The sequence below is a fragment of the Saccostrea cucullata genome, unplaced genomic scaffold, assembly GCF_032062105.1.
Source record: "Saccostrea cucullata isolate Sc308-1 unplaced genomic scaffold, CSIRO_AGI_Scuc_v1 ctg1837, whole genome shotgun sequence".
Taxonomy (NCBI): domain Eukaryota; kingdom Metazoa; phylum Mollusca; class Bivalvia; order Ostreida; family Ostreidae; genus Saccostrea; species Saccostrea cuccullata.
The window spans coordinates 130,883-150,084 of NW_026930802.1; the positions used below are offsets into that span (position 1 = coordinate 130,883).

Consider the following 19,202-nt stretch of genomic DNA (forward strand, 5'->3'; position numbering starts at 1 on the left):
ACAGAGGTGAATGTATGAGCCGATGGTAGAGAGTGGAATGACCTTTGTGTCTGAAAACCAATTTCCAGCTGTGCACTGCGCACCGTTTTGGCCCAGATATAATATGAAATTCTTGATCACTAAGGGTGATCTGCAAGGTTGCAACAGGAGTAGTCCTCCATTTATAAATCAAATAACAAACAACCATTAATTATCATATTGTCTAGTAATTATTCAGTGCCTTAGTGTCCATACCGAATCCACTCAACTTCTGGTTGACCCAGTTTTGAGGAACAACTTATCTTATGCTGCTAACTTAATGCCGTGATTATCTATTGTAAACATTTTTATGTTTTTTAATCCATTTGCAAATAATTTTCATGATTGGAATTCATAAGATTTTTATTATTTTCATTTTTACAGACTTTCCGTTAGGAACCTCCTGCAGACGCCATTCTGTTTGCTTTAGCACGCTCCTCTACCGTCAAACTCTGCATACTTTGTTAACTTTTTCCTGAGTTTTTAATTAGTACAAACGTTAAAAACATACACAAAGAAAAAAAAAATCTTCCGAAATATAATAGAGACGATCTTAAGTTTTTCCCTGAATTGGTCACACTTCAGTAAACATTGTAGTTATTTATAAGATTTGATATTAATATGCCTTATTACGTTCCCCAAACGAAGTTGGGGAACATATTGTTTTTACTCTGTTTCTTTTTAGGATTATTATTATTTTTCTTCTCGGGAAAATTTTGTCCGCGAATGATCTTGTAAAGTACACATCCGATTAAGGGGAAACCTTTTTAGGGTAAGTAGGCATGTTATGTAGATTTGTGGAACGAAGGTCATTTTGCGCGCACGTGCTTGCAAGCGCGCTCACGTGCAACACGTGAAATGACCAATATACTTGAAATTGCCGTAACTTTTACATTTTTCGATGTAATGCTTTGATATTTAGAATATAAAAACATATTATAAATGTAGATAAGATGACATTGTCAACATGCCATTTTGTGTGCACGTGCTTGCAAGAGCGCGCATGAGCAACACGTGAAATGACCGATTTAATTGATATAGGCGTAAATTTTTACCTTTTTGATGAAATGCTTTGAAACTCGTAATATAAGGATATAGTAGTAGCATAGACAATACGACATGGTCAAAATAGCAAGATCTCACGCGCATGCACGTGCGCTTCGCTCTGATTGGCTGAAACTAAAGTCTCGAAATCTTTCTTGTTTTTTATGAAATCCTTTGAAATTTTGAACATAACCATGCATTAGAATATCCTACAACACGATATATAACAATTTTCATGAAAACAAGTGCATGCACGTGCGCTGCAATCTGATTGCCTGAAACTTTAAATAGCTATAACTCCCTTGGTTTTCAACCAAACAGGATTGGATTTGGAACATAGATAGATATACATGTAATAGACTTCTACAAGAAGGTATGGTCACCATGCACATCAATACACGTGCGTGAATGTACGCTGCAATCTGATTGGCTGAAAATTTAATCATCTAGAACTCCCTTGGTCTTCAACCAAACGGAGTGGGATATAGAACATAGATAGATGTAATGGACTTCTACAAGAAGGTATGTCACCATGCTCATGTATGCACGTGCGTGCACGTGAAATGAGTAAAATCAAAAATACACTTGAATGAGCGTATTTTTTAATACTTTTGGATTAAATACTTTAATATTTAATATATTTAAGTATATAGATTGTGTAGACAAGATGATATGGTCATTACGCACATCACAGGATGAAAATCTACCATTCAGTCGACTGAATGGTGGATGAATGGCCACTGAATGGTCACTGAAAGGTCACTGAAAAGACCCTTTCCCGTGACTTTTCCGTGATCATTCACTTACCATTCAGTCGACTGAATGGCACATACATTTCAGTGACCTTTCCGTGATCATTCAGTTGAATCTTTTAATTGAATAATCGGCTTATTTTTTTACCTAAAAATTTTATTTCACTTTTCCTGGTATAATAGCATTAAATGTATCTTATTCCAAATAAAAAAAGGAAAAAAATTAATACAAGCAAAAAAATTGCTCCCACGTACAGAATCGAACCCTGGTCTCCTGCTTAGGTGTCCGCGACCTCATCGAGTACGCTACAACTTCTTGTTACGAAATGAGGGTTTAAAATCAATTAATTTATAGAAATCGATGGAACAATCAGTTCACCTGTTGTATCGAGGAGCTGTGATGTGTATATATCTTGTATATCTTTTGTATATTCTATGTTAGTTGCGCGGATTTTGGGGACAGGCTATTTAATTACACATCTCCTATCGGGATGATGACAATTATCAATGACGGGCACCTGTTCCTGTGTCAAAGATTTTAGATCGTTGTAAATTCTCTATCTAGAAACTTAGTAGAATGATTTTATTAAATCAATATCATTTAGAAAGCTAAAATCTACTATATTTTTTTTCTACAAGAGGCATGTATAAACGATTTATTTATTCTTGTAATTAAAAATGAATTTAAAATAATGTCTAAAGCAAATATTTTAACACTGCCTATTTAACCTCTTGATCCTTGAGTTTTATCACGCATTATTTTTCAAAGACTAAATATCCATGACATAATTAAGAAACGAAATTGATCAGTAATACTTGCGATCTTCCAGAAATGGTTTAAATAATATAAATTCTGTCTCATCAATAAAAACTATATATTTCCATGAAAAAATACGCGTATAAGCACTATAGAATGTTATGCATATATTTAAATTTTGAATCGGTTATCGGATCATCATTTTTTATCACTTGAAGAATGTTTGTTTTCTAAAAGTAACTAGAAAATTAAAAATCATTTTGAATAAGTCTCACATATTTTATAGAATTATAATAATTTCTAAGATATATTTTAAGGTACGCGAATTTGATCACGATAAGTAATAAAAAACCACAATTAAGAATGAATAATAAATCTTTATTCAAAATATTGCTTCCTTGTTAAGGAAAAATATCTGATTATAAAATAATACGCTAGTGAAAAAAATGCTAAATTGAGACTTAAATATCACTGAAAGACGACAGAAAGGTCACTGAAAGTCGACGGAAAGGTCACTGAAAGTCGATGAAAAGGTCACTGAAAGACAACGGAAAGGTCACTGAAAGTTGATGGAAAGGTCACGGAAAGTTGATGGAAAGGCCACTGAAAGTTGACGGAAATGTGTCCGCTGAAAGGTGACTGAAAGGTATCTGAAATGTGACTGAAAGGCAACTGAAAGGTCACTGAAATGTATGTGCCATTCAGTGGCTGAATGGCCACTTAAAAGTTACTGAAAGCCGCCTTTCAGTTTTAACTGAAAGGTCTTGTTTCTGCATGCATTCACATGCGCACGCGTGCAATGCTAAAATTTGAATGAACTTGGTACCCTTCTGGCTAAACCTTGTTAAAGTCTCAAATGCATAAAGTTTGTCTTATTTATTGAAGCTTACAGGGAATATGGCACCAAAAGGGAGATGGGGAGCGTTTGGGGAACATCTGTAACGGTCCCCGTTACAATTAGCACTAGTTTTCATTAAAGTAACACATTTATATATCAAACACATCATAAACAGTTTATGTTTACAAAAAATTATTACCTTTTTGTTAATTTTCTTTACGACGGTATTGAGAATGACCAGTACCTTTTATAATGTGGAATTGTATTTGGGGGTATATTTATATCTATCTTTAAATTATTCTAACAAAAAATACGAAAACGTTGTTTATATGTTATGTACATATTACAAATATTATTACTTGCATTTGTTTACGCCAGGAAAATAAGTACATGTATAATTTGTAGTTGGATATGATTTTTATCCAACGAGTTTTGTGATTTTTTTGCCCAAGCCTTTGTGTTACTTTAATTTTGTAACTTTTGATACCGTAAGCTTCCATTTTTTGACACATGAACTTGAAAATGTATCTATATCTAGGATAAAATCACCCTTACATGATGAAATGATATCTCATACATTCAATTATTGATACGCTTCTTAACTTAGGATACTAAAAGTATTTCATGATAGTTTATTTAAAATCACTACCTCTATATATTTATGAGCCAACACAACTCTAGTAACCTAACAACTCATCAGTAATTAAGTATACCGTCAATATTCTTTCATTGGGTAGAACATGAAAAAAACCCAAAATCTTATCAATTGTAATGTCATATATGTACAGACAGTATATTTTGACCAATACAGTTTGCAGCCAAACAGTTCATACATAAAAACTAAATATCATTCATACATACCAAAACTGAAGGTTGGTATGTAGAAATAACTTAGGATGACAAGCGAAAGGTATATGACAGCCATTTCACGCATAAGGAAACTAAATACACACAGGACGTATTTCAATGGATTTTTTCTAAACAAATTAAATAGAAGCTTTAAAATGTCGTCTTTATATCACAAGTTTAACACCTTACAGTAGCTCATTCTGTAGAGTGCCCGCTCTGTGAACGGAAGCTGTTCCTAGGTCATTAGCTCAGCAATCGGGACACTTTCGTAGTTGAAATAAATTTCTAAAATTTCAGTTGTATGAGCAATAGCAACATATTGTAATAAAACATGATCATGGTTTTGTCTTCTTAGCCAAGGAATCATTTTTTCTCACCATTTTCATTTCTTTCTCATTCTATTTACGTAGTCCTATCCCCAAGTCCTGAAAATTAAGTTAATGAAAAATGCTAAAACAATGTTATAAATTCTTTATGTAATGTGTGTTTGCCACGGTATATCTTCAAATTTCATCATTAAAATTATTCATTAAAAATAGGAAAAAAATTATAACCGATTTTCTTTTTAGAAAATGCGAATCAAAATACCCTTTATATATTATCTGATTAAGAATTGATCACCAGAAATATTGACGATAAAAAGTTAAAGGTATCCATTCATTCAGATAAAATTGCCTGTTTTCATACATATTCAACAATTCAATTTTTCTATTTAGTTCATTTCTTATAAAAAAAATTGTCATGTCTTTGAAAGGTACATTGTATTTCATATCACTTCTTATTGCAAATCATGACTGTGTTAAAAGAAATTCGCTCTCTATGAAAATGCATTTATTCCTTTACATAATCGGGATCTCGGGATACAGAAATAAATCATATCAGACAATTTCTACAATATCAAAGAATCTTGAAACATATTAACATGTTTAAATAAAATTGTTGCACACAAACCCTCATTTATGCTTAATTTTGAGAGTTGTTAAATAAAATAACTACTTAAAGAGTTTTTCTTCCTGAGTATCAGATATCATTATTTTAAAGAATTTTGAGTCATTTTACAACCTTAATATATGGGTAAAAACGGGATAATGGACTAGGTTCTTTAGAATAGGGTATGGTCCTCAATTTAACCTTAGATAAGTGTGTTTTTGTGTCAATCTGATCCTTTAAGAAATCACGGCTATACGTTTATAAACGTTTTATTATTATAGAAAAAAGTGTGTATGTTTCACACAAGAAAGACATTTTTTTTCAATGTGTATAAAAGGGGTAAAACATACCGTGCATAAAACCAAAAACTGAAATAATACGCGGAAACATATTCTTTAGGTGAAAGGCTGATGACCAATTTGAAGAAATAGTTGAATCATTTTAATATAAATGGTCACAAATAAGCGATGCATCACCATTTATATTGACTTCAATGCATGATATTTGCTTTTTAGTTATATTATTCACAATGGTACAATACATTTATCCGGGAAGAAGGAAAGATTTCTGGTACAAATACCACGAGTTTACTTTACCTGCAAAAAATATTAATTGCAGTCTACATACCTCAACCAATTGAACAATTTATTATACCAAAGAAATCATACAAATAAAACAAGAGACCCATATGCCGCATCGCTCACCCAAACACCTGGGCTAATATCAAAACAAATTAGGCCTTTTTTAAATAATGTTTACTTGTCGGGGTTGGGGGGATTTGAAGTTTTTGATACTTGAGAATGTAATCATATCAATAAAGCATACATGTATAATTTTGTCATACTTGAAAAGACGATTTTTAAAGATTTGTGACCCAATCCTAGTCCTAAGAATTCTGGTTTGAACAATCTTGAAGCTACACTACCTTGGGATGCTTCGATATAAATATCACTAATCATGCCATGGCTTGGCTTTCTTGTTAAGGGGATTTTTAAAGAGTTTTCCTATACATTTCTATGTAAAGCTTTGATTGCCGCTAATAGGTCATGATATGAACAAACTTGTACTTACTCTAACTGAGGATGTTTCCATATTAAAATCATCAATCATGTTTTTCCTGATCTTGAGACGTAGATTTTTAAAATATTTTTCCTACATATGCTTATTTAAAACTTTGATCAGATATTTTGAGTCCGCCCTACCCTCAGGGGTGATAATTTGAAGAAAAAAAAGAAAGAAAATTTACTCTCCCTAAGGATGCTTCCACTAGAGTCTCATCTTTCCTGGCCCAAGGGTTTTGGAGGTTTTTCTTAAAAATTCCGACGTAAAAATTTGATCAGCCATTGTGACCCCGCTCTAACCCCTGGGGTCATGATTTGAACAAATTTAAATCTACATTACCTGAGCATGCTTCCACATGAATTTAATCTTTCCTGGTACAATGGTTCTGGACAGACAGACTGACAAATATATGTTGATGATATAATTAAGTCAGTTACAAGTAAAGGTTAAAGGTCTGTTATGGAGAATTAAATCTTATTCTCATTTGGCTTGGCATTAGAAAGAACCCCTGCTGCCGCTCAATACCATGAGTACAAAGCACTGATTAAAATATGTTGTCCAGAACCGATAGATGTTTAAAATCATATTCTATACACGCCAATATAAGATACTTTAATCCTGGGGGCACCAAGTCAAGAGAGATCCCCGTGAGTAGGTTATTAGGTTCACTTCTCCATTCTCATTCAATAAAGAATTGATCTGTTCTGTATTTTCTGATGGATTTCGGCCAGGAACTTATTGAAGTAAAAAATCTGCATGGATGTCTCTTTAATGGTTTGTTGTAAATTTGACCACTATCTTAAAAAGATAAATGTCCCTGTATGAAAGAATACTGCGTTGCGTGATACGCTGCAAAAAAATATCTACATCTGTCAAAGGGCATGTCTTCATGTGATTTGTTATGGAGTAATAAAATTTTTATCATTTGCATTTATGGACAGAATTGCTTATTTCCTTTCATTTGTATTCCTTTTTAATATTTGAAAAAAAATTGCATAAAACCGCTTATAAGACACAATCATTTTGAGTTTTGTTGTCAGGTAACATTATAACGTTTTATTTTACATCCTTTTTTGGAAATGGCTGTCTTTCGGTGGGCGTGCATTATTTTGTTATTTGGATTAATTTACTGTTATAGTATGTAATTAGTATATTTATTGTTATTATTTGAAAGTAATTTTATGAATTAATTGATTTTTCATGCTGCTATATTTAGTATTTAGTTGAAGGCCCTAGAAAGTATTTTCCTCCTCTATGGTATTTTTTAAGAATATTAATTTGTGCCTTTTTATAGAGCAAAAATTGATTTTAAAAAAATCAATACACATTGTTTATGCGACAGTTTTTGGGAACTTTGATCTTTGAAAAATACATATACAGTATATTCATTTGTCAATCAGAAACTCATGCATTTTTTGAATATCAATATCCAGAGGACTTTATGCGGTAATGACAAATATTTGCCCACAAAATCAAACTTTAATGGAGAAATGCATAATTATGTTTTAAAACGGGGGGGGGGGGGGATCTTTGGACATTAGAGCATTGGCATTTTTCATAAGCGATTACGTCATTCGTTTGATATTACGCCGGGAAAATGACGTAAATTAAAAATGTTTATGATTTCTACTGAAAAAAGGTAAATTTAACGTTAATTTTGAGAAAAAAAATCACTGAGTGCAGGTCTGCTTCTGCTTCATATTTTGATATATAATGTGTACAATGATAATATCATGATACACTGTAGCCTAGTGGTAGAACTTTCGCTTCGTGATCGGCCCGGGTTCTATTCTCGTTCGCGGCGCCGCTTCAAACCCAAGATGTACATATAAACATACATGTATGTAAAGACTGTTCCCTCGCTAAAAGGTCGGCATTTAAAGTGAAAGTCATGGATTTTTAGCATATGACCTTAAAAAGTAGGCCCCGGGTCGCGGTAGGCGTTGGCACGTTGGAAAACCCTCATTGCTCAATGGCCTTGAGTGCCGAGTATAGGTCTATATTTGAAGCCCTAAACTGGCATACGGTGACGTCTCCATATTAGCAAAATATCGAAAGGGACGTTGAACAACAATCAATCAATCTTTGTGAAAATTAAAACAAAATCCGACTAGTTTGTGACTTCATGAAACTAAAATTGTTAATAACTTACCTTGAAACTATAATATTTTTGGTTAGTTAAGATTTCTCATATAAAATATACAATTCAGTACATTTCAAGAAATTTTTAAAATATGATGTTTGATGAGTAAATATGTACAGTGTATATGCTATAAATCACGAATAGTTTTTAGAACTGTTGAGCACAATCATAAAACAATACTTTTTTCATATGACAAATGGCACTATAAGTAGATTCGACTTCCATTATTATTGAAACACAGCCTTTAGAGTTGGTATTAAAAAGCTTAGACTTAACCTGGGGAATAGTTGTATAAAGTATAAAATAAACTTTAAGGCATATTCATCCTCCTGTAATGTGTAGGTTATTGCAAAATTTGTTATTTATAGCTACATTTGAAAATCACAATGATTTCAAAATTTAAAAAAAAGAACAACAGCATATATTTATTTACTGTGAAATTGTAGGTTTTACCTGTTATCAGTGATCTAATGTAATATTCAATTCTATAGATTGATAGACAATATACAAAGAAATATAATCTTATTCACTCCGCTGTATACATAAATTCTTATTTTATTTATGAACAGATAATATATGTGAAGAAACGTCTTGTACAGCTACACAGAGCTCGACAAGAAATGGCTTATCAGCAGATAGAGTGATCGACGGAAAAATATATCAAAATGAATTTAACTGTTCACATACAGCTTTAAACAAATCGGTGGCATGGGTTATGTTGGACTTTGGAAAAGAATATGTAGTGGAAAACGTTGTTATCTATTACAGGGACGAAGCTAAGTTAAAATGTACAAACACTTTGTTTATTCTGACGTTGTGTGTTCTTCAAAGTCCACATCTCTTTCTTCTAATAATTGAAAATAAGCAGATAATAAAAAAAAAATTAAAAAACAAAAAAAGCAAACGAAACAAACAATCCAAAAAAAAAAAAAACACTATGGAGCTTGAACAATATACATCAGCTGTTTATAGGATACACTGTACATCATTATACATCCTTAGATTGAATGAGTAGAAAATAACAATACGAACAAATATGTAAAAAAAAAAAAAGAAAGAAATATTTCTATTACCTGAAACGCGCAATAAGCTCAGTAAATCTTTAAAAAACATAAAATGTTTAAAGATGTCCATGCTACTGTAAAATCACATATTTTCGTGTTTTCAAACTTTCGTTGTTTGAGGAAAAAATCTTGGTTTCTGGGGATTTGATTTCGTGGATGAAGAATTTTTGAGTAATTTTATATGTAACACTTTACATTTCGAGGTGGACATGAATTCGTTGGTCTCTCTACACCTCGAAAGCAACGAAAATTAAACCCCCACGAAAATTTGTGATTTCATAGTATATACAGCACAAGAACAAATGTTGATACACATCACTTTATGACAGAGAGCAGAAAAACTATAAAAATCTACTTTGGCGACGGCTGAATATACATAGTAAAGATTCTGTCTACATCAATGAAGTAACGGTCTTGCAGTTATTTTTATTAAATGACCTATCATTTTCTCTTTTAAAGAGAAATAATACATTTATAAAAGAATTAATCAAATAAATTCATCTTTTACAGCAAAGTGGATACCATACCGATTTAGACAATATAGCTTAGAAGTATCCAATTCCTCTGAGACACGACAGTGGATCGAATGTTACAAAGACAATACGACTTATCCATTTGTGCCTGCAAGTGTACAGAATATCTCCTGCGAAATAACAGCTAGATACCTGAGAATTTTAGCAACCTATGACGCCCCTGAAGATAACCCAATCAGAGGTGCTATTCTTGAAATATGTGAACTTCAAGTTTACGGTAAGGAATGTCCTAATGTATCATTTCCTTCATTGCATCCTTACTAGGCACGTAGCGCTTTTAATTTTGGTCTTGTTTAAGTGAAACTATGAATTTTGCCTTTCTTAAGTTAACATGAAATACACTTTTGTCTTTCAGCATTTTTAAGACAAGTCTGTTTTTCTGCTTTAATCGGGACTCGGGGTTGCCTTGGGGAACATAATGGTGGGAAATTATTTTTTTAATCAAACCTAAGAGTTCTTGCTAAAGTAAAAAAAAAGATAAACATTATAATATATTCAATGTTCTGGTTGGATCAATCATTATTGCAATTTTTCTTAAATTTCTATATTATTTGCATTTTATGTCAAAATGTTTTTTAAATGTTGACCAAGAATATTAACAGTCTCGTTAACAGTTATCATGCATTTTGCACTCTCTATTGTCGATACAATGACTTTGGCGGCAAATACAATCTGTCTTTAAGACGATTGCAGATAGGCGATTTTTTTCCCGTTCTTACTGTTTTCAGATATCTGTGCAGGACTTTTGGAAATGATTACAGTTTGTTATCTTTACATTTCATTTTTTTGAAGTGAAAGAATATATATAAATCAAACAATGCTTTAACAAAATTAGAATGGAATCATTTTTTTTCTGAAATAAAAATCTTTAAAAAGTAATATTTATTCTTTAATGTATGAGATAGTTAAAATGGTAATAGTGAGATTTTAAGAAAAACACTTTTAGTTTACAATCCTGATTCAAAGTTTCAAGTGCAGTTCTTTGTACATGAAATTCTGGGGGTTGGATTGATGTTGCTACATGTATGAATGAATTTAAAATATTTTCAATTTTTGACCATTTTAATCTCCTAATGTCATTATATCATGAAATTACGATTTTTAAAGCGGCGGTAACATGTAGTCCTAATTGTGTGGACAAACAATACGATTTTAATGGATACTGCAGCCGGGGATGCAATCAGGGATACTGAGGAAATGAATGCAATCTTCCTGGTGGTAATTGCAGTACTGGGTCATGTGAGAGATATTTCGGTATTTGTGAAACATGTTATACAGGCTATTATGGTGGAAGATGTAACATGAGATGTAATAGCACCTGTCTTAATGAAGAATGTATGAAAATAAATGGACATTGTAGTAATGGTGGCAGGAGAGGTTTCTATGGTGAATTTTGTAATTTGCACTGTAGTGAAAAATGCGCACAAATCGATTGCAGACAGAACGGTACTTGTATAGGTGGGTGTAAACCCCATTGGACAGGACAAAAATGTGACAGTACGTTTGCATTTTCATTCATTTTTCTTAAAAGAAGTTCCTTTTTTTTTTAAATAAAAGCGTCTGTCATTCTAATAAAACATATGCATCACTTTATTGAAAGTCATGATAACAATGAAACATTGTAATTTAAAATTTGTTATAAATCGGTTCAAATGTAAACACGCGTGAATACAGATTTTGAATACGGATTTTGAATTTTTTTTCTTTTGAAGTAGTTGACCTGGCATCAGGGAACTGCTCAAATACAAATGTTTATTCGGTGTTGTATGGAGTTATAACAATTCTCTTCATAAGCATTTCTATCAACTTCATTTATATTGTGCGGTGAGTTCTTCTTAGCTTCGCAATCAGAGCAGCAGCTTTTATAGTATCAAAGTTAAACGAAAACAAAACAAAAAATTCCATAAATTTTATCGTAATGCTATCAACAATGTTCTGCCCAATCTGCATTTAGTTATCATGTTTTATTATTACAGGAATATCACGCAAAATATTTCAAACATGAAAAACTCGGAGAAGATAACAAGGCAAAAAAATCCAATCCGTGATTCCAATACAGCAGCTGCTTTATATGATATAGTGGAAGATAATGCAGGCTATCAAGAACTTAGACAATTCAGTCAACCATCTCTCTATGATAAACTCAGCTGAACGTAGATCTACATTCCCTCGAATATCTACACTTCTGCATTTTTTTGAAATTCCTGATTTCATTTGACATGCTGACCAAAATATTATTTAGCATTATATTGTCATTAAGCGATTAAGTCTGAACAGAATAACGGGCTTCTCAAATTACATGGACGCAAGTAAGGAAAAATTTATTATTTGATTAAAAATAAAATTATTACATTCATATATTTTATTCCAAAGCACATATAGTAAAAAAAAAAACAACACATAAAGAATAGGTAATTGTAATAAAAACATGTTAAAGTTCTAGCTGATCATATGTTGACTCTTCTTGGACTTTTTCTGAGACGGACAAGTACTCCTTTTTCGGTTCTAAACCATATTTATCGTGAACGTGTGAAACTTTATCATCTGTGTGAGTCTTGAAGCCGTTTTTCTTTTCATTTTCATAAACATCTGCATTGTCCCCTGATGCATTATCCATATTACCAAATCCAGATACATTTCTTACGAAGTTCCTCTGTTGACCATTTCTGTTAAATGCAGCATTCTTGTTTTCTATAAAAGAAAAAAATAATCCTTAGAATTAAAAAAAAATACATCAAGAATGTTATTCACTTTATAATGTAAGAAATTGAGATATATATGAAACTAAGAGTACGTTTTGAATTTGTTGTTATTACATGTAAATAAAATGTAATGAAAAATACAATCGTTCAAGAATCATAAAGATGAAATATACTGTACTTAGTACGAGCTGAAATGTTTTATATTACCATGTTCCTTTTGGTATTTGTTATCAGGTCCTTTTCTTCTTTTCATTCTAATAGGTAATAGAAATACGAACTTAGAGGTTATTTCAGTGTTTGATGAAAAAATGAAACGAACTTCAATGTGTATAAGACGAAAACAAGAATTTAAAGAATAAACTGCGGTGTGCTAAAGGCGTCTACAAACGACATATTAGCACAAACTTTATGTGAAATAAATGTTAATTAAAATATCATTTAAAAACCCAACACCTCAATAATCTGCAAATAATGTCCCAGAATTAAAAATTTCTAAAAAAAAAATAATCAAATGGCACGAGTAAGAAGACAGACATCAAATAGTAATAACGTGGGAAAATAACTTGAATATATTTTGTTATATATTGAACTCTGACGTTTAATTGATGTAAACTTGACTAAAATGATTCTTGTATTCAATCAAAATTGTGTCATGCATTACCTAAAACATATAACAATTGCGATGACAGAACAAACAAGAATAGCGAAAGAAACTCCAACACCTATACCAACACCGACGGATGCAGGATCCAATCTGTCACTGCTAGCTAGGGCTAAAATTAATAAGACAAAAATCAGATTTTGAAGATTTTGCAAAAATTCGGATATGACAGAATTGATTAAAATAATTACACAGCAAAAATCAAATGAGTAATATTTCTAAAAGCCAATATACATTCTCATTTTGTTTATTTTTTACTTACTATTACATTGATCTCCTATCCAGTTGGCTTTACATCCTCCTATACCTTCCCCATTGCTTTGAGAGCATGACCCATTGATACAAAATGGACTACAGGTTTCGTTACAAAATACTCGTTACCAGTTATCTTAAGACAAGTATACAATGTAGGCAATAAATTGCATTCCTTTGCTTATTTACAATTTTGAAAACCATCATTGCAGAAGAAACATAACATATTATTGGATATATGTATAATTATTTTCTGCATTGTTGCAACTGATCGTGCTCGATGGAGCTTAAAAAATGTTGAACTATTATAATACTTACGACAAGCACCGCTTATAATGTCACAAACTGAACATCTATCACATTCTGAACAGTTAATGCCATATCTGCATACTGCACATCCTAGAAGAATGAAAGCATTTTCCGGATTGCTGCGAAAGCTCGATTAAAATTATATTATTATAACTAATAATGCAACAACTAAAATAAAACAAGAATATCTATAAAGATACAGTCATTTATCAAATAATTATCAATAAAAGTCATAATACGTCTAAAACACATCAACTATCGCACGATAATATATTCTCAAAGAGAGGTAAGTAAAAGTCTTTTCATTTAAATAAATCATCCTCTTCAGATATAGCAGGTTATACTGTGAAAAAGATTTGTGAAGAACAACTCAAACAAAAAGGTCGATGAAAAACAATAAAACTAAAAATTAACTCTTGAAAGTCATTATCGTTAATTTATTACATGTATATATTTCCAACTTGTAAAAGAAAAAAAAAGAAACACACGCTATGATTAGTTATCAAAAAGTAGATCTCAAACAGTTTGTTTATTAGCTTGTTTTTATTTAAACTTTACCATAGATCTCTATTTCACAAATTTCCAAAATGGCTACCAATATTTCTCTGTCTTCTGTAGCATCATAGAAGGTTTCTACGATAACATACCGCGCTGTCTGATTACATGGAATGTCAATAACATTAGGGGGCGTGGCAGGAGGCCTCGTTCTATCCGTGTAACACCGAACTCTCTGAGGTGTTAAGGTCTCAGTAGAATTCGCCGTCATGCTGGAAACATCTAGGTAGAATTGTCGAAATCTGTACGGAGGCCATTTCTCTATAAATAAAATTTTCTGTGTATGCATGCACAAAGAACCCATGACAGATGTGAATTTTTATCAAAGCAGTTTTTTTCTTCAAAATTCCTGAAACGGTATCCTTTTAAACACTTGTTTTTAAATACGATGTAGTTTTTGAATCATTTAAGACCAGCTCAATAAGATACAGATAGGTTTATAAATATTTCTGCTTTTTCAACGACTTTTGGGTTTGTTTGGATAATCAGATCATCGTTTCATAGTACAAATAAAGCCTTCGTGCACAATATTTCGGGAACAGCGTCCAGCAAAATTATTTTAAATACTCTGTATCATCTCTATTCATTTATTTTAAGCAGATATTATATATTTATTTCACATTGATCATATTACACGTATTACATGTATGTTTCATCACTTCTTTCCTCAAGAAAATCTTTGCAAAAAATATGTAACCCCATAATAATTATTGAAAAATGAGACGTATATCAATCATTAATATTCTATTGATAACAAAACCATTTCCTCTTATTTGCATTTCCCTCTAACAATTTCTTCAACTGATCAATAAAGACACAAAGCAGTGAAGCAAGAACTCGCAACTAATCAGGAGTTTCCCAAAAGGCAAGCAGATAAAAAATATATAATATATATTTCGAATGCATCCATTTCTTGAACAACCCGATCCTCCCACCAACCTTCATTCCTGTAAGTAATAATGATATTTTTCAAACTGAAGAAATTTCCAAGGTCGACTTGATACCAGGCTTCAGACTTTTCAGATGTGGATGTGTGCGAACAGTATTTGAAGGAGGTTGGCGTTTTGACTCCATCAATGCCTAGTTGAGCATTCTGACCTTCTAACGTAGAATTTGTAAGGCCTTTGTCTCTGGTCTTAAACATAAATTTTCTGAAAGGAATCAAGAGTAATATTAGACTCTAAACAAAAAAGGAGCTTTTATTATTAACACCAAGAAATATGTTTTTGGTAGAACACCGGTACTTATTTTTTGCGTAAAAAAATTCTTCCTTCTATTGATTACATTACACTGTACCTATTTCATTGGCTTGCATGCACACTGATTTATCTATGTAATAGCGTTTTTACAGACAGCTTGACATTCAGATTTCTAAATTAACAGTTAAAATTTCTATTTATGTTTTGACTCATAACCCAGTGAACTTGAAATGAAGGACAGCATAGAATCTACCACTTTTACTTCCAATTTGAATGATTTATTGACTGAGAATGATGAAAGGCCTATTGGCAAGTAAATTGTATGATAAACGATATGATTCAGCTTCGTAGCAGTTCGTAGCGTTGACCGGTGATTCATAGGAGACCGTAGTAACTGAGGTAGTGCGTCGCAGTAGATACTGGGACTAAAACGTTCACTGCTTAATGACCCTAGGGGCACAATAAACTATTATCTCTGAAAGTCATCACATTGACCCGATTCTCTTTAGTTCATATGGTAGAGATAAAACACAACAGAAGAAATGATTTTGGTTATTTAGAGAATTTGCCATATGTATTATTGTAGCATGTATATTCCCTTAAATATTGCACGCTGTATCCCTGTTGTATTTCGTAGTATTTTTGTAGAAAATAACAATATATAAACATCCTTTGGCTGAAAAAGAAATAAATTCACACCCACAATGCAAATCACAAGACAGTCCTTTTTTTATCAGATGTTGTTTATAGATAAAAACTGCGAATTTGTTTGAAATATATAGGCGATAAAGCCTGGCCTTTATCTTTCAAACAACATTTCTCTACCTTAAAGGTTATCCTGCAACATTCACAAAAATGCGGACTTATTTTTTAAAGAAGTAATATCAAGAGATTATTACCGAAACAGCATCCAAATTGAATCAAAAATGCAAAACATACCCAGTCTGTAAAAACCATCTTTAAATTCCAATGAGGAAGTAATAAAGAAATGTTAATGCATCTGCAACGGTGCATAAAATTATTTAAACATAGTCACGCATGTATTACTTATGCGTGAGGTAATATCTCGAAGTTTGAACATCGATTGATCCAGATAAGCTAGTGTACTCCTAATGCTCGGGAAATAAAAATATTCATTTTTTAAATGATCAATAGTGTTTGTATCTTTATTTGTTTACCACAAACCCCTACCATTAAAGTCAAAATTTTGTAAGCATTGAAATGCATTAACAATAATAGTGCTACAGGCAAGTGTAATCAGGTTCCGTTAAAAATTGACAGTGTCATACTATAATTCCGTCAAAATCATTAAAGCAGAACGAATTGCAAGCTAGCGCTTCATCTATAACTTATCAAGTAAAGTTACCAAAAATCAGTTCAATATCTGCAAGCGTTTAGAAAAAATCGACAAATTAACTGGAACAAACTGACAGACAGACAGACGAACCCCTAGAAAGATTGGCGGTATGACGCTGAGGAAACCTATGGTCCTGATCCTCCAGATTTACCGTTAAGGGACAAAGGACTTCGAAATTTTTAGTAGACACGAATCTTAATGATGAAATCACTGAATAAAATTCAGGATGTAAATATTTGAATTTGATACTGACAAGGCAAGAGTCTGAGGTTCGTTTCTTTTCTCTATCACAACGATACCAACAGAGCTGATATGGAACGTCGAGAACATGACAGCATTTTTTTTAAATTCACACTCGTGATCTGACAGTGACATAAACATAATATCCCCGTCTGTCAGTCCTATTTGTCTCCGTTTCATTCATCATTCATTCATTTTTTATTTCAAGTTTCTTGTAAACATAATTTAGCTAAAACAGACAAGAAGTATCTGTTTTCATTGTTTTTACAAAAGTCAAGAAAGTAGTTCTGATTGAAAAAATTCATTGATGTGTAAACTTTTTTTATTGAATTTGTTCTCGTCCAATCAAAACACAAGGAGTCAAAAAATAAAATTAAGATTGAAATAATGGTAGAATATTCTGCATGCTTCCTTATTAACCCTGCGTAAAGAAAATATATATCTTTTAAATTCTTTTACTTAACAATATTTATCATCTCACCTATTCTTCCGAAAGATATAGTTATATTAGACATAAATTTAAATTAATAACAGATTTTGCATAATCCTATGACATCATACGGGGATGGAAATATTTGTCTGAAATCTTCATTTTTCATCAGAGATAGTCCCTGGGTCTTCAGGTTGACAAGCATAATATATCAAATATGCATCAATAACTCATGGACCGGCAACTAAAAGTAGGAGGTTCACTTCTTGATCGTGCTACATTTTCGCAGCTCTGAAGGACCGGGTTCGATTCTCCATTTTCGCGTCTATTAAAACTTAAGACTCAATAATAGGTACATGTAGAAGCAATGCCTTTACCGAATGCGGGGAGCTAGATGTACAGGTTAATGTCATGTTATTTACAAATGAAAACTGAAATCATCCAAGTATCCTTGTCGCAGTTTAGCGTGAAACGAAAAATACACCCTCTCTACTGCTCAACTGTAATGAGTACCAAACATAGAATTAAATCTGTAGGCCTAGCTCTTTTTTGTAGATCTTGACGTATTTATACACCCAATAAAATGTTGTAGGTTGGAACTATATATACTCACTAAAAACATTACGAGTAAAATGGCTCTGCTCTATTGTATTTCTTTAAATTACCCATACAATATATTCCATAAAAATATTAATTTCATATACATAAAGGACGTTTAATAAATATATCTATAATTTTAATACCTTTTTGGAAAGCTTTTTTGCTTTAATGACTAGAGCACAGACATACCTGGCCAGCAGAAGTAGGACGAAATTAAGTGAATTTTGTAAAAAATTTAACGTATGTAAATTGGGATTAAATTTAAATTCAAAAATTTGAATATGAATCGTCTGTTTATAAAACTAATGGATAAAGGTACTGAAATACTAACATTATCAAAAGAACTATAAAATGATTTATTTTGGCAAGAAGGTAAATTCATGTGAATATCTTGTTCTATTAAGGACTTCTAAAAAGTCAAAAAAAGGTCGCTTTTTCATTCAGACTTACCGATTTTTTAGGCAATGAAAAATGTATGTTGGTTGCCATGGTAACCAAGGATCGTAGCAACCATTTTAGTTTCATATATCAATATAGAAAAGTGTGATTAGTTCAAGGAAAATCCGAGACGCTCCCTATATACATGTAAGAGTTTAAATGCTTACAGAGAATGGCTATTAATGATTTGTTTAAAAGACCAATTACAGATACCTTAAGCAGGGTTTGTTGGAGATGGGACTGAAAGTATCAGTTTTATTGCAGAAATCGGACAAGAAAATATTTATCTTATTTTTCGTTAAAAAGACTGTTGATTGTTTCATTTTGATGTTTCTCTTTTTTATGATAGCAACCAACCAAGCACCAGAGGACTTTCAAACACAAATACTGCTTTGTATGGGGTTATTGAAATTCACCACTTAGGATTTTTTCTAAACTCACATATTTCTTCCGATGAGTCTCCAACTTC

General features: G+C 32.0%; 2 protein-coding genes across 2 annotated transcripts; one reads left to right on the plus strand and one right to left on the minus strand.

The window, feature by feature from the left end:
* The first annotated feature begins 11,102 nt into the window (after nucleotides 1–11,102).
* LOC134230153 (uncharacterized) lies at nucleotides 11,103–12,152 on the plus strand. Its single transcript, XM_062711931.1, has 3 exons — nucleotides 11,103–11,487; nucleotides 11,703–11,814; nucleotides 11,967–12,152. The coding sequence occupies exons 1-3, from the start codon at nucleotides 11,292–11,294 to the stop codon at nucleotides 12,139–12,141; spliced, it is 483 nt and encodes a 160-aa protein (XP_062567915.1). The 5' UTR covers nucleotides 11,103–11,291; the 3' UTR covers nucleotides 12,142–12,152.
* Nucleotides 12,153–12,421: 269 nt separating this feature from the next.
* LOC134230145 (uncharacterized) lies at nucleotides 12,422–16,632 on the minus strand. Its single transcript, XM_062711921.1, has 7 exons — nucleotides 16,568–16,632; nucleotides 15,409–15,620; nucleotides 14,473–14,730; nucleotides 13,924–14,004; nucleotides 13,354–13,465; nucleotides 12,900–12,946; nucleotides 12,422–12,681 (listed from the first exon to the last, which is right to left on the minus strand). Exons 1-7 carry the CDS (start codon nucleotides 16,603–16,605, stop codon nucleotides 12,422–12,424), a joined length of 1,008 nt encoding a protein of 335 aa, XP_062567905.1. The 5' UTR covers nucleotides 16,606–16,632.
* Between the last annotated feature and the right edge of the window lie 2,570 nt (nucleotides 16,633–19,202).

Excerpts from the sequence above, each read along its gene's own strand:
- LOC134230153 (XM_062711931.1), top strand. The coding sequence starts at position 11,292 with ATGAGATGTAATAGCACCTGTCTTAATGAAGAATGTATGAAAATAAAT. Across the intron at positions 11,488-11,702 it reads GACAGGACAAAAATGTGACA|TAGTTGACCTGGCATCAGGG; the intron begins GTACGTTTGCAT and ends TTTCTTTTGAAG. Across the intron at positions 11,815-11,966 it reads AACTTCATTTATATTGTGCG|GAATATCACGCAAAATATTT; the intron begins GTGAGTTCTTCT and ends TTATTATTACAG.
- LOC134230145 (XM_062711921.1), bottom strand. The coding sequence starts at position 16,605 with ATGTTTTGCATTTTTGATTCAATTTGGATGCTGTTTCG. Across the intron at positions 14,731-15,408 it reads TATTACTTACAGGAATGAAG|AGAAATGGCCTCCGTACAGA; the intron begins GTTGGTGGGAGG and ends TTTTATTTATAG. Across the intron at positions 14,005-14,472 it reads TTGTGAAATAGAGATCTATG|GATGTGCAGTATGCAGATAT; the intron begins GTAAAGTTTAAA and ends TCATTCTTCTAG.